The 13,329-nt window shown below is 42.8% G+C and overlaps 1 protein-coding gene across 2 annotated transcripts in view; it reads left to right on the top strand.

The window, feature by feature from the left end:
• Window positions 1-13,329, top strand: part of LOC124003110 (SAP domain-containing ribonucleoprotein-like) — a 55,157-nt gene that overhangs the window by 17,377 nt on the left and 24,451 nt on the right. The window contains exons 6-9 of one of the 2 annotated variants that reach the window (XM_046311172.1): window positions 2,268-2,341; window positions 5,466-5,503; window positions 5,591-5,619; window positions 12,147-12,215. In XM_046311172.1, coding sequence (XP_046167128.1) covers window positions 2,268-2,341; window positions 5,466-5,503; window positions 5,591-5,619; window positions 12,147-12,215 — 210 coding nt within the window. The remainder of the gene's footprint in view (window positions 1-2,267; window positions 2,342-5,465; window positions 5,504-5,590; window positions 5,620-12,146; window positions 12,216-13,329) is intronic. The other variant, XM_046311173.1, reaches the window with a different exon arrangement.

The following is a 13,329-nucleotide window of genomic DNA, read 5'->3' as shown; positions in this document are numbered from 1 at the left end:
CCTCTGGCCTGCTCGCCTCCCTACCACTGAGGAAGTACAGCTCCCGCTCAGCCCAGTCAAAACTGTTCGCTGCTCTGGCCCCCCAATGGTGGAACAAACTCCCTCACGACGCCAGGACAGCGGAGTCAATCACCACCTTCCGGAGACACCTGAAACCCCACCTCTTTAAGGAATACCTAGGATAGGATAAGTAATCCCTCTCACCCCCCCCCCTTAAGATTTAGATGCACTATTGTAAAGTGACTGTTCCACTGGATGTCATAAGGTGAATGCACCAATTTGTAAGTCGCTCTGGATAAGAGCGTCTGCTAAATGACTTAAATGTAAATGTAAATGTAATGATTCGTGACTCCAGGTGTGGCGGTAATACGGTCACTGCAACAGCCATATTCCTTTTCTGTGGCGGTCCTCATGACAGCCATTTTCATCATAGGGTTTAATGGTTTTTACAACTGCACTTGAAACTTTCAAAGTTCTTGAAATGCTCTGCATTGACTGACCTTCATGTCTTAAAGTAATGATTGACTGTTTCTCTTTGCTTATTTGAGCTGTTCTTTCCATAATATGGACTTGGTCTGTTACCAAATAGGCCCGTCTTCTGTATACCACCCCTACCTTGTCACAACACAACTGATTGGCTCAAACGCATTAAGAAGTAAAGAAATTCCACAATGAACTTTTAACAAGGCACACCTGTTGTAGTTCATTACAGGTGACTACCTCCTGACGCTGGTTGAGAGAATGCCAAGAGTGTGCAAAGCTGTCATCAAGGCAAAGGGTGGCTACTTTGAAGAATCTGAAATATATATATTTTGATCAGTTTAACACTTTTTTTGGTTACTATATGATTCCATTTGTTATTTCATAGTTTTAATGTCTTCACTATTATTCTACAATGTAGACAATAGTAAAAAAAATAAAGAAAAATATTGAATGAGTAGGAGTGTCCAAACTTTTGACTGACTGGTACTGTATATACATATATTTATATTTGCGTTCAACTTGGTGAACTAGTGCATTGAGGAGGCCTAGACTAAATGCCAGTTTATGCTTGATTGGAAAATGTGGTCGGTGGCTTCATATGGAGGGTGTGACGCAATTGCGGAACCTCCAGAGCCATGCAGTTGCCAAAGTGCCTCCCAAATGTTGTAACAATGCAGAGAGCTCTGTATAGCGCCGCATTGACATGATTGGTTGATGGTAGGTGGGGGCGGTACGTCATGTAGGAAACACAAACTCACAACAGCTCTGCAATGCTCCGCGAAGCGCAGGAAGTATGAATGGCCTGACTCCTGCTGAGTCCGTATCACCGTAATTGCTGCATGGCCAGTGCAGACGTCGATTGATCATGCGCCCAGATGCACAATGCGCTTCTCTCTTCAGAATGCGCTCTCTCCTGCCAATTTGTGCACATTCATTGTTTCTTAACTTCATTGTGTGAATTATTTGTGTTTTAATTGTTAGTGTATATCAATTCCTCATTACATATATTACCAGCAATACATTTACCGTTAATTCCTACCATTTCTAATCTACAATGTTTGTTACTTTGGTTACGGTAATTTATGTTATCAATATTATTATTCCTGTCACATTATCACCCCTGTCACATTGTTTGCAGTGTGCACAACCTATGCTGCACTTGTGTTTTGTCAATTTAGTCATTGTTTTTTTGTTTTGAGCGCTCCTGTAAATGTTGAGTAAGGATGCGCACTCATGGAAGTAGGCCTATAGGCTACCTGGCCTGCGCAAATGTAGACATGATGTGTAGGGTCTGATTAGTATTTCTGATTGGCTTAATGCACCACTACTAATAACCTGTGGAGCTTCTCAAAGTAATGTTTTCTTCACAGCAAACAGTCTTATTTTTACATCCATTGAGAATTACAGTAGTTCCTTAATGTATTTAGGAAGATTTTTTATCTCTCTCCCTTTCGATAAGAACTCGTCATAAAATTGTCCTACCTGATTACTTCTTATCAGTGCTTGAGTTGGACTGAAATAGGTTTCCGGTACTCATTTTGGGGGCAGTGACTATTTTAGGTGCAGGAGCTCGACAATATTCTTTGAGGAACAGGTTTGAGGTTCCAGTACTCAGCTTCGGTGAGCTCCTGCCCAAGTCAAGCACTGCTTCTTATCCCTTGCGCAAATAGCCTACAGCTGTGTCTGTGCGTGGGAAACTCGTAGGGCCCAGAATATTTTATACAATGTTACAAGTTCGCTAGTAGCATGAATATTTAACTTGTATCTATTTGTGTCCATCACAGAGGCTGCAGAAGAGGGCAGAGCGTTTCAACCTGCCTGCTACTGCTGATAGTAAGAAAGAGGCCCGCGCTGCCAGGTGAGCCCCTGGACCGAATGACACATTATAATGGATCATATGTTGATTTTGGATAAAACTAGGGTTATACATATTTTGGTTAAAACAAATGGGTTGTACTACAACCCTGGTTTTACGAAGGACAAACAAGTTCTTACTCTGCTATAAGCTGTCTCCAGACAGCACCACTGAATAATAATTTATTAAATTTTTTTGTGTTTTATCTCCCCTTTTCTCACAAATTTCATCATATCAACTTATGATCTTGTCTCATCGCTTCAACTCCACAACGGGCTCAGGAGACCTGAAGGTCGAGTAATGCATCTTCCAAAACATGACCCGCCAAACCGCGCTCAGTAACATCCGCCTGCTTAATGTGGACCAATGTGTCGGTGAAAACACAGTTCAACTGACGGCAGGCGCCCGGCCCGCCACAAGGAGTTGCTAGAGCACGATGAGCCAAGTAAAGCCCCCCCCCCCCGGCCAAACCCTCTCCTGACCCGGACGATGCTGGGCCAATTGTGCGCTGCCCTATGGGACTCCCGGGTTGTTGTTCAGAATGGAATACCAAAGAGGGCTGTGTTGCACTTTGAGATGCGAACAGATCTACGTGTCTCCTCTGAACTGGCACCAAAACGCCTCTATCACCTGTGGGTGGATACGCCACTCTGCAGACTCAGGCTTGCCCCTCGACAATAGGTTCGCACCTGGATTCAATATACCTGGAATGTGCGTTGCTGACAGTGAGTGTAGGTGTGTGTGTGTGTGTGTGTATGCCCACAGCATGTATTCGTGATGCCACCTGGTGCATGGCCATTGAGCGGCCTCCGCCCTGGCGATTGATGTATGAGGTCGAGCCCGAGGCCTGCAGAGCATGATAGCCTTGAAGGCTGCAGATCCTTCCTGTTGCTGCTCAAATTTGTGTGTGATGGTCTCCACGAAAGGACTGAAGAGCCCAGATATTGTGACAGGAGCATTCAGCAGCATGTTCTTTTCTCGTTATTAAATTAAATGAAGCTTTATTTCAGACATAGAATGCAACGCAATGTGCTTTACAGGAAAAAAACGAATAAAAAACAATAAAAATAAAAGCTGCATTACGCTACATATCCAAAAGTGCTCCTCGAACATCTCATTCCAAAATCATGGGCATTAATATGGAGTTGGTCCCCCCTTACTGCTATAATAGCCTCCACTCTTCTGGAAAGACTTTCCACTAGATGTTGGAACATTGCTGCCGGGACTTGTTTCCATTCAGCCACGAGCATTATTGAGGTTGAGCCCTAATTGTTGGGCGATTAGGCCTGGCTGGCAGTCGGCATTCTAATTCATCCCAAAGGTGTTCGATTGGGTTGAGGTCAGGGCTCTGTGCAGGCCAGTCAAGTTCTTCAACACCAATCTCAACAAACCATTTCTGTATGGACCTCGCTTTGTGCACGAGGGCATTGTCATGCTGAAATAGGAAAGGGCCTTCCCCAAACTGTTGCCACAAAGTTGGAGGCACAGAATCGTCTAGAATGTCTAGAACAAAGGGGCCTAGCCGAACCATGAAAAACAGCCCCAGACCATTATTCCTCATCCACCAAACTTTACAGTTGGTGCTATGCATTCGGGCTGGTAGCGTTCTCCTGCCATCCACCAAACCAGATTGGTCTGTCGGACTGCCAGACGTTGAAGGGTGATTCATCACTCCAGAGTACGCGTTTCCACTGCTCCAGAGTCCAATGCCGCAAACTTTGTTTCCAGGGGCAGTTTGAAACTCAGTAGTGAGTGTTGCAACCAAGGACAGGCGATTTTTGCGCGCTGCACTATTCATCACTCGGAGGTACCTATCTGTGAGCTTTTATGGCCTACCACTTCGCGGCTGAGCTGTTGTTGCTCCTAGACGTTGCTATTTCATAATAACAGCACTTACAGTTGACCAGGGCAGACATCTGATGAAATGACTTGTTGGAAAGGTGGCAATAGAAGAATCTTAAAATGTATTCTAAAACCCACAGGCAGCCAGTGCAGAAACCTTAAAATTAGTGTAGTGTGTGTTCTCCGTCTGTTCTTGGTCAGTGCCCGTTCTGCAGCATTCTTTTTTTCTGACATTTGAATGAGGTTGAGCCACAAGTGGCGGTGTGTCCCTACCGAGAATCCCATGATTCTGCCCACATCCTAGGCAGCACACCTCATGTGTAGTGTGCCTTCCTGAGCTCGACGTACACCTCTGGAGTAGCCTGCCCTTCCATGTCCAGGAGGGCCTGGTAGGCCTGGAGGAGGACCATGATGTTCAGCATGGCTGCTGACTGGGCGGCTAGGATAAAAATATTTTTTTAAACAGAAAAACCTGAATGAATCTGTCTGGTACCCACACTCAAAGCTTATGAACACTGTTTGAGCGTGATTGGGAAAGCGATTTATAAAATATTTACCTCAGAATCCTTGGTCTCCTCAAGTGCGACACGTTAGCTAGCTATATAGCTAGATGGACCATTAGCAAAGAGTGGGTAGCAAGCTAGCTGACTCAGGCTGCAAAATGGACCAACGCCGAAGGAATCTAAATCAAATCTAAAATATCTTCGCTGCTCGCTCGAATGTGTTGGCCGTCTGAAATTGAGAAGTTTAGACGGAAAAGATGAATTTACAGGTGATAAATGGTGGCTTTGATAAACAGTGGTGGCTGAATAAAGCACGAGTGGCTGGGCAGTGCACATTGTACCCTCAGGGTATAATGAGTCAAGGCCCGACGGGGCCAATCACTTCCAAGATGGGACTTGGGTGGTTTCAAAGTTGGAAATTATTCAGTGGTGCTGTCAGGAGACAGCTTATAGCATAGTAATAACTCAAGTTCGAAATGAAGTAAAAGCAGTCATGTACTGTTAATCTTGAATGTAGGCAACAGCAATGTTTCACACTTTTATGACCCCTTGATATCCTCAAATGTATGAAATATTGTGGTTGACAATCAAGTTTTGATCATTACTCAGTGAACAGTGTCAGGTAGTTATGTAAAAATAATATTTAATATACATATTTTATGTGGCAATAATCTATTCCAGGGTCAACTCATATTGGGCTGTCGAAAGGATAGTAAAATGGATGTTAAAAAGATGTAGGCTGTGAGAGTGAATATTAATTTAATTGATCTGATGTTTGTCAGGTTTGGTTTACCGGCTCTATCACCGGCTTTCAAACCAGGTGAGTTGGATTTTCATAGGTTTTTCAGCATGACCAGTCAAAATTGTATGTTGTAATTCATGTATATTTTTTCTCTTTGTCTATTAGGTGCATCAGTTGCAAATAGTAAACTAACTGTGAGTATCAATGGGGTTCATATAATATATTTATTTTTCTTATTTTGACAATGCCTGCACATAAAATGGCACTTCACATAATCGGCACATTTACTGTAGGTTGCTGTGACAATGTTGGTGTTTTCCCTGTATTAGTTTGGCAAAATAATATGGAACAGGAAAAAATATAGAAAGGCTTTCCCAAAAACCTTCTCAATTAAAGGACCCCCCAGAGGAAGTTGCCCCTACTATTTTGAAGCAATTTTTTGTCCGAAAGAGGGAATGCACTTTTAGGTTCCACCTCCAAAGAATCACGAAGGCTACACATACATATTCACGAATTGGGTGTGGGAATTTCCATGTGGAGTTGATAAACATCAACAACAAGGCCACTGACAGCTGTCAGAGTATGTAGTTAACATGCTAATCTTATCTAGCTAGCTATCATGCTAATTTTATATAGCTAGCTAATGTTATCTGTTGTTGTTGCTGGGTTTTACTACACCGTATTCAAAAGACTAACCAGCTGGCTCTATTGCTGGTTCTGTAGATGGATTTATCATAATAATTTATTTAGGGAAACTTTGCCACAGATGGAAACCACTGGACTTCGCCATCTATTGTTTTTTCCAAAGTTTGGCATCTTCCATTTTTTATTTCTCCAAATAGGATAGCAGCCTACACCAGAAATAACTAATATTGATAACCATCTAGATGATACATAGCCTACATACAGTCTACTACTCAATGGGGAGGGCATGAACGGCAACACCGGGACACAGTGCCATTCGCTCCCGCTTGACAAGCACTACTGTCCGGCAATGGTGTGGGAAGTAGCTACCTAGTAGCCATTAGCCAATATCAGGTTGACTGTTACAGTAAGCACACGCATACAACGAATGAAGTAACAGTACACCCATCATAAAATACTTTTAATAAAAAATAAACAATCGTCAGTTTTATAACTGAAAATGGACAATTATTTGTGTAAAAGTAATAGTGAAATATGACTGACTCATCCATCCAGTCCACTCTTACGGTATGGTAGCTCAATGTATGGTAGTTACGTAATAAGAAATGGAAGAAGAAAAAATCAGCTCAGTCAAAACCATCTAACCTATAGCAGAGAGCTTTTGACACACCCACTCCATTCCACACGCCCACTACTTTCCTTTCGACACAGCCATTCGTCCATGCTCCGGTCGCCATATTGGGATGCAGCTAGCCCCTTCTCTGTAGTGAAGCGAAACTTTACTGGTCAAACCATTAATCTTGGGGTGATGGGGAGCGAGTTTGCAAATGGCTAATATCACACAATTATAACATTTTATAAAATGGTATATATACACTGCTCAAAAAAATAAAGGGAACACAAAAATAACACATCCTAGATCTGAATGAATGAAATATTCTTATTGAATACTTTTTTCATTACATAGTTGAATGTGCTGACAACAAAATCACACAAAAATTATCAATGGAAATCAAATTTATCAACCCATGGAGGTCTGGATTTGGAGTCACACTCAAAATTAAAGTGGAAAACCACACTACAGGCTGATCCAACTTTGATGTAATGTCCTTAAAACAAGTCAAAATGAGGCTCAGTAGTGTGTGTGGCCTCCACGTGCCTGTATGACCTCCCTACAACGCCTGGGCATGCTCCTGAGGAGGTGGCGGATGGTCTCCTGAGGGATCTCCTCCCAGACTTGAACTAAAGCATCCACCAACTCCTGGACAGTCTGTGGTGCAACGTGCCATTGGTGGATGGAGCGAGACATGATGTCCCAGATGTGCTCAATTGGATTCAGGTCTGGGGAACGGGCGGGCCAGTCCATAGCATCAATGCCTTCCTCTTGCAGGAACTGCTGACACACTCTAGCCACATGAGGTCTAGCATTGTCTTGCATTAGGAGGAACCCAGGGCCAACCGCACCAGCATATGGTCTCACAAGGGGTCTGAGGATCTCATCGCGGTACCTAATGGCCGTCAGGCTACCTCTGGCGAGCACATGGAGGGCTGTGCGGCCCCCCAAAGAAATGCCACCCCACACCATGACTGACCGCCAAACCGGTCATGCTGGAGGATGTTGCAGGCAGCAGAACGTTCTCCACGGCATCTCCGGACTCTGTCATGTCTGTCACGTGCTCATTGTGAACCTGCTTTCATCTGTGAAGAGCACAGGGCACCAGTGGCGAAATTGCCAATCTTGGTGTTCTCTGGCAAATGCCAAACGTCCTGCACGGTGTTGGGCTGTAAGCACAACCCCCACCTGTGGACGTCGTGCCCTCATACCACCCTCATTGAGACCGTTTGAACAGACACGTGCACATTTGTGGCCTGCTGGAGGTCATTTTGCAGGGCTCTGGCAGTGCTCCTCCTTGCACAAAGGCAGAGGTAGCGGTCCTGCTGCTGGGTTGTTTCCCTCCTACGGCCTCCTCCACGTCTCCTGATGTACTGGCCTGTCTCTTGGTAGCGCCTCCATGCTCTGGACACTACGCTGACAGACACAGCAAACCTTCTTGCCACAGCTCGCATTGATGTACCATCCTGAATGAGCTGCACTACCTGATCCACTTGTGTGGGTTGTAGACTCCGTCTCATGCTACCACTCGAGTGAAAGCACCGCCAGCATTCAACAGTGACCAAACATCAGCCAGGAAGCATAGGAACTGAGAAGTGGTATGTGGTCCCCACCTGCAGAACCACTCCTTTATTGGGGGTGTCTTGCTAAATGCCTATAATTTCCGCCTGTTGTCTATTCCATTTGCACAACAGCATGTGAAATTTATTGTCAATCAGTGTTGCATCCTAAGTGGACAGTTTGATTTCACAGGAGTGTGATTGGCTTGGAGTTACATTGTGTTGTTTAAGTGTTCCCTTTATTTTTTTGAGCAGTGTATATAGATATATACTGCTCAAAAAAATAAAGGGATGTGCAAAAACATAAGTTTGCACACCCTATTTTAATTTGATCCATGGCTGTAGTGGCCAAGTGGACACGTGGCTGTTTGACTCAACAATGTCATGCTGGTGGGTAGTAACATTTTAAATCAAACGAAACGTAGGCTGAAAATGTCTATGTCAAATCATAGGAAAATACAAAACAAAGTGGGCAGTTCAAATTTGTCACTTCAAGCCCAAATATATCATACTTTGACTAAATCGTTGTGCAACAAATCAAATTTTATTGGTGACATACACATGATTAGCAGATGTTAATGTGAGTGTAGCGAAATGCTTGTGCTTCTAGTTCCCAAACTCTAACAAGTAATCTAACACATTCACAACAAATACCTTATACACACAAATGTAAAGGGATGAATAGAATATGTACATATAAATACATGGATGAGCGATGGCGTGCGACATAGGCAAGATGCAGTAGATGGTATAGAATACAGTATATGAATATGAGATGAGTAATGTAGGATATGTAAGCATTATTAAAGTGGTGTTATTTAAAGTGACTACTGATACCTTTTTATTAAGTCAATTTATTTAAGTGGCAAGAGATTTTAGTCTGTATGTTGGCAGCAGCCTCTCTATGTTAGCGATGGCTGTTAAACAGTCTGATGGCCTTGAGATAGAAGCTATTTTTCAGTCTCTCAGTTCCAGCTTTGATGAACCCCTTTCCACAGCAGCCCAGCTGTTTCATCCTGCTCCCCCTCCCTCTGCTGTTTCCTGTAGTACACAAACATCTCCTTAGTTTTGTTGAAGTTGAGTGAGAGGTTATTTTCCTGACACCACACTCTTTGAGGGCCCTCACCTCCTCCCTATAGGCCGTCTCGTAATTGGTGGTAATCAGGCCTACCACTGTAGTGTCGTCTGCAAACTTGATGATTGAGTTGGAAGCGGGCATGGCCAGCAGTCATGGGTGAACAGGGAGTACAGGAGAGGGCTGAGGACGCACCCTCGTGGGGACCCATTGTTGAGGATCAGCGGGGTAGATATGTTGTTTCCTACCTGCCCGTCAAAGTCCAGGACCTAGTTGCACAGGGCGGGGTTGAGACCCAGGGTCTCGAGCTTAATGACGAGTTTGGAGGGTACTATGGTGTTAAATGCTGAGCTGTAGTCAATGAACAGCATTCTTACATAGCTATTCCTCTTGTCCAGATGGGATAGGGCAGTGTGGTGGTGATTGCATTGTCAGTGGATCTATTGGGGCGGTAAGCAAATTGGAGTGGGTCTAGGGTGTCCAGTAGGGTGGAGGTGATATGATCCTTGACTAGTCTTTCAAAGCACTTCATGATGACAGAAGTGAGGGCAACGGGGCGATAGTCATTTAGTTCAGTTACCTTAGCTTTCTTGGGAACAGGAACAATGGTGGCCATCTTGAAGCATGTAGGGACAGAAGCGGCTAGGGATGCCCTTTGGGCCGGCAGCACTGCGAGGTTTAACACGTTTAAATGTTTTACTCACGTTGGCCACGGAGCAGGAGACCCCGCAGGCTTTGGTAGCAGGCCGTGTCAGTGGCACTGTATTGTCCTCAAAGCGAGCAAAGCAAACAACATGGTTAAGGTCTGGCCATTATCTTTCAGCTCAGAAAGTGGATTTCTACTGGTGTGGGCGTTTTAAATGTTAACTACCTGTAGCTACAAAGTAGCTTACTTGACAGAATGAGATTGTGATTATTTGCATCAATCCAGTATACGCTACGGAACACTGCTAACCAAAAAAACTGTGCTTGGTGCATGCAAACTTGAATTAAAGGGTAACTACATTAAAAATGTCTAAATGTTTCCCAGACCTCAAAAGTGGTCTGGTGTGGTTTTAGCATTGTTGTGTTCTTAGAACATCCATTTTTTTTTTGTTTTTCTATAAGAAATGTGTGATTGAATGATCTAAACCCTGATGAAAGGGTGAGGGAATCCGAAACCTGAACACTCCCCACCACCCTCCGACCGCCTTGCAGGCATGCAAACTTGTCATTTTTCGGTGATAATCATTGCTTTTATTTTAAAACAGTCATCCACATGAACCGTGTAGAGCTGTAAAAAATTGTGGGGGTTCTGATGAAAAGTGGGCAGACGCAGTGTGTATCTCCCATTGAGCTATATAAAAATGCGCAAAAATATCTTCTCCATGTGTGATCAGAGCCGCCTCATCACACATTCCATGCAAAAACTTTGTTCCTGTCTGGGAAATTTTTAATGCAACTCGAGGTAAGTAACCTGTGTTTGAAATAATGCTGCGATTATCCCTGATGAAAAGCTAATTATAGCTTGTATGTTTCAATAGCACAAATTATTACACACGAAGTTAACATTAGCTAGCTGATGTTAGCCAGCTAGCTACGTTAGCATCTACATTGGCAAGCTAACATTACCACCTGCATGCCTCCATTAACTATGTGTTGCCTCAGCTTACTTCACATGTCTGTCTAATAATCCACGGAACACTTATATGCATTGGAGGAGGCGAGGGAGTAACTTTATAAACTTGGTTACTTTATTACTAAACCTAGCATGGTAGCGCACACACAACGGTGTATACTGGGGTCATAATGTTCCAATACTCTAACAATGATACCAATGAATAAGGACCCGCTGGTGCCGTGTTTGAGTACTGACCTTAGGCAAACCCACATTATCACATTGTGGGTAGTCTAGTTATTATGTAGGAAATTAGAAAATCAAATGTACATATTATTATACTGTGTTCTTGGCATCAAAAGCGTCTGCTAAATGGCATATATTATTATTATTATTATAAATAGTGTAATTTATGCTATGCTTTTGTTTTCAGAATGAGAGTTTTAGGAGAGGGAGTCACTGTCTAAGCTTGAGTCAGGTTTGAGGGTCAAGTGGAGCTGGGCCTGGCTGAAGTTAGATGCAAAGACTGATATCAAGGGATTGCAGCACACCCCTCCCACGTTTAAAAATAAATGTAAAGATAGACAAGCCAGGTCATGCAATTTACAGCCTGTTACTGTTTATTATTTTGAGCATTAAAATAATTTTTGTAAAAATAATGGGGGGTATGAGACGTGTGTGTGTGTGTGTGTGTGACAGGTCAGATTATATTAAAATGAGAGAGTTGTTTTAATGTTGGCTGAAAATAATTTTGTTATTTAGCAGATAGCCTAGGCCTTCACCTTACAGTTCTTCATTAAACCCACTGGAAAATACATGTCCTCAACAAGAAAATATGAAAATCCTAACTCTGTCTGGGGAGACTGAGATGATCATGTCATGATTAACCTTAAACCCAGGCCAAAGAGCCCAACTCCCCAATACCGCACGACACAATTTTCTCTGTCTATTGTGGTTTGGAAAGTTAGGAGTATTGAGATTGTTCAAATAGGTACTTGTTATTCTCTGACAATATGTAAGTAATATGTAAATTGTCACCGTTTTGGACCCTCACCTGTTTGCATCCCAGTTTATTGGAGAAGAACAGGCCTGTGGTTTTCTGTTTGTAAGAGGATGACAGGATCTGGTTTTCCTCACCTTTTCACTGTAATGTTATGAATAGGAGTTTGTGAACACCTGACTTGTCTTTATGGAGCACATAAATAACACCTCTCCTCCCTCTGTGGCATTAGGTCAGCGTTGAGGTCCTGAAGAAGCGGGCAGAGCGCTTTGGCATGAATGTGTCCTCTGTCGCCAAAACGGTGAGCTCATGAATTCACTTCCTAACCAAAAGTATGTGAACACCTGCTCGTCTTCTCTCGATCGTTCTCTTCTCTCTATCACTCCCTCTATCCTGTATCGTGTATGTATTAATACTGACCAGACATGTCACCCATTGAGCATGTTTGGGATGCTCTGGATCGATATGTAGGACAGCGTGTTCCAACTTCGCACAGCCATTGAAGAGGAGTGGGTAAACATTCAACAGGCCGCAAAATCAAGAGCTTGATCAACTCTACGCAAAGGAGATGTATCTCGCTGCATGAGGCAAATGGTGATCACACCAGATACTGACTGGTTTTCTGATCCACGCCCTTACCATTTTTTAAAGGTATCTGTGACCAGCAGAGACATACCTTTATTCCCAGTCATGTGAAACCCATAGATTAGAGCCTAATTTAATTATTTAAATTGATTTGATTGCCTTATATGAACGATCAATATACTTTACTCAAACCAGTGAATATCACTTATTATGAATGAGATTATTAACTGTCAGCTCTTTGAATATCCAGGGCCTATACTGTTCGTATTTTTGTTCTAAAAGAGCAGAGCAAATCCAGAATTTCTTTAATACGTCAAGGGACAGGACATCATAATTCTTCTCGAAACATGGTGTTGTGGAGGCATTGATACTCCGTGTCCCTAAAGCTACAGAGAAGGTTTACTACCATCAATCAAACATAAAAAACATTAAACAGGGTCGGGACTCCGGTGTAATCATAATTTGGCATAAACAGGATTTAGCACTGAATGAAATTAAAAAAGGTACTAACCACATTTGGCTGATACTTAATAAGGTACAATTGATTTTGACAATGATGTATACATACAGTGCTGTGGAAAAGTATTTCTCCCCCTTTCTGATTTTCTCTATTTTTGCATATTAATTAAATAAATGAATATATTTTTAAAAGTAGACCCAGGAAGCTAGGCATATGTCACGCGTCACTACATTTGAACGTAAACTTTATTTTATTTTATCAAAATGCATTTTTTTTGTAGAAATGCCTTCTGGAACATATGAACTTTCATGTGCCTTAATAACAAACTTGTATTTGTATTTACAGACGTCATTCAATTGTTAAATTATGA

This window comes from Oncorhynchus gorbuscha, linkage group LG18 (assembly GCF_021184085.1).
Source record: "Oncorhynchus gorbuscha isolate QuinsamMale2020 ecotype Even-year linkage group LG18, OgorEven_v1.0, whole genome shotgun sequence".
Classification (NCBI taxonomy): Eukaryota; Metazoa; Chordata; class Actinopteri; order Salmoniformes; family Salmonidae; genus Oncorhynchus; species Oncorhynchus gorbuscha.
Note: the sequence above shows the minus strand (reverse complement) of the source record. Positions and strands in the feature narration are given on the sequence as shown.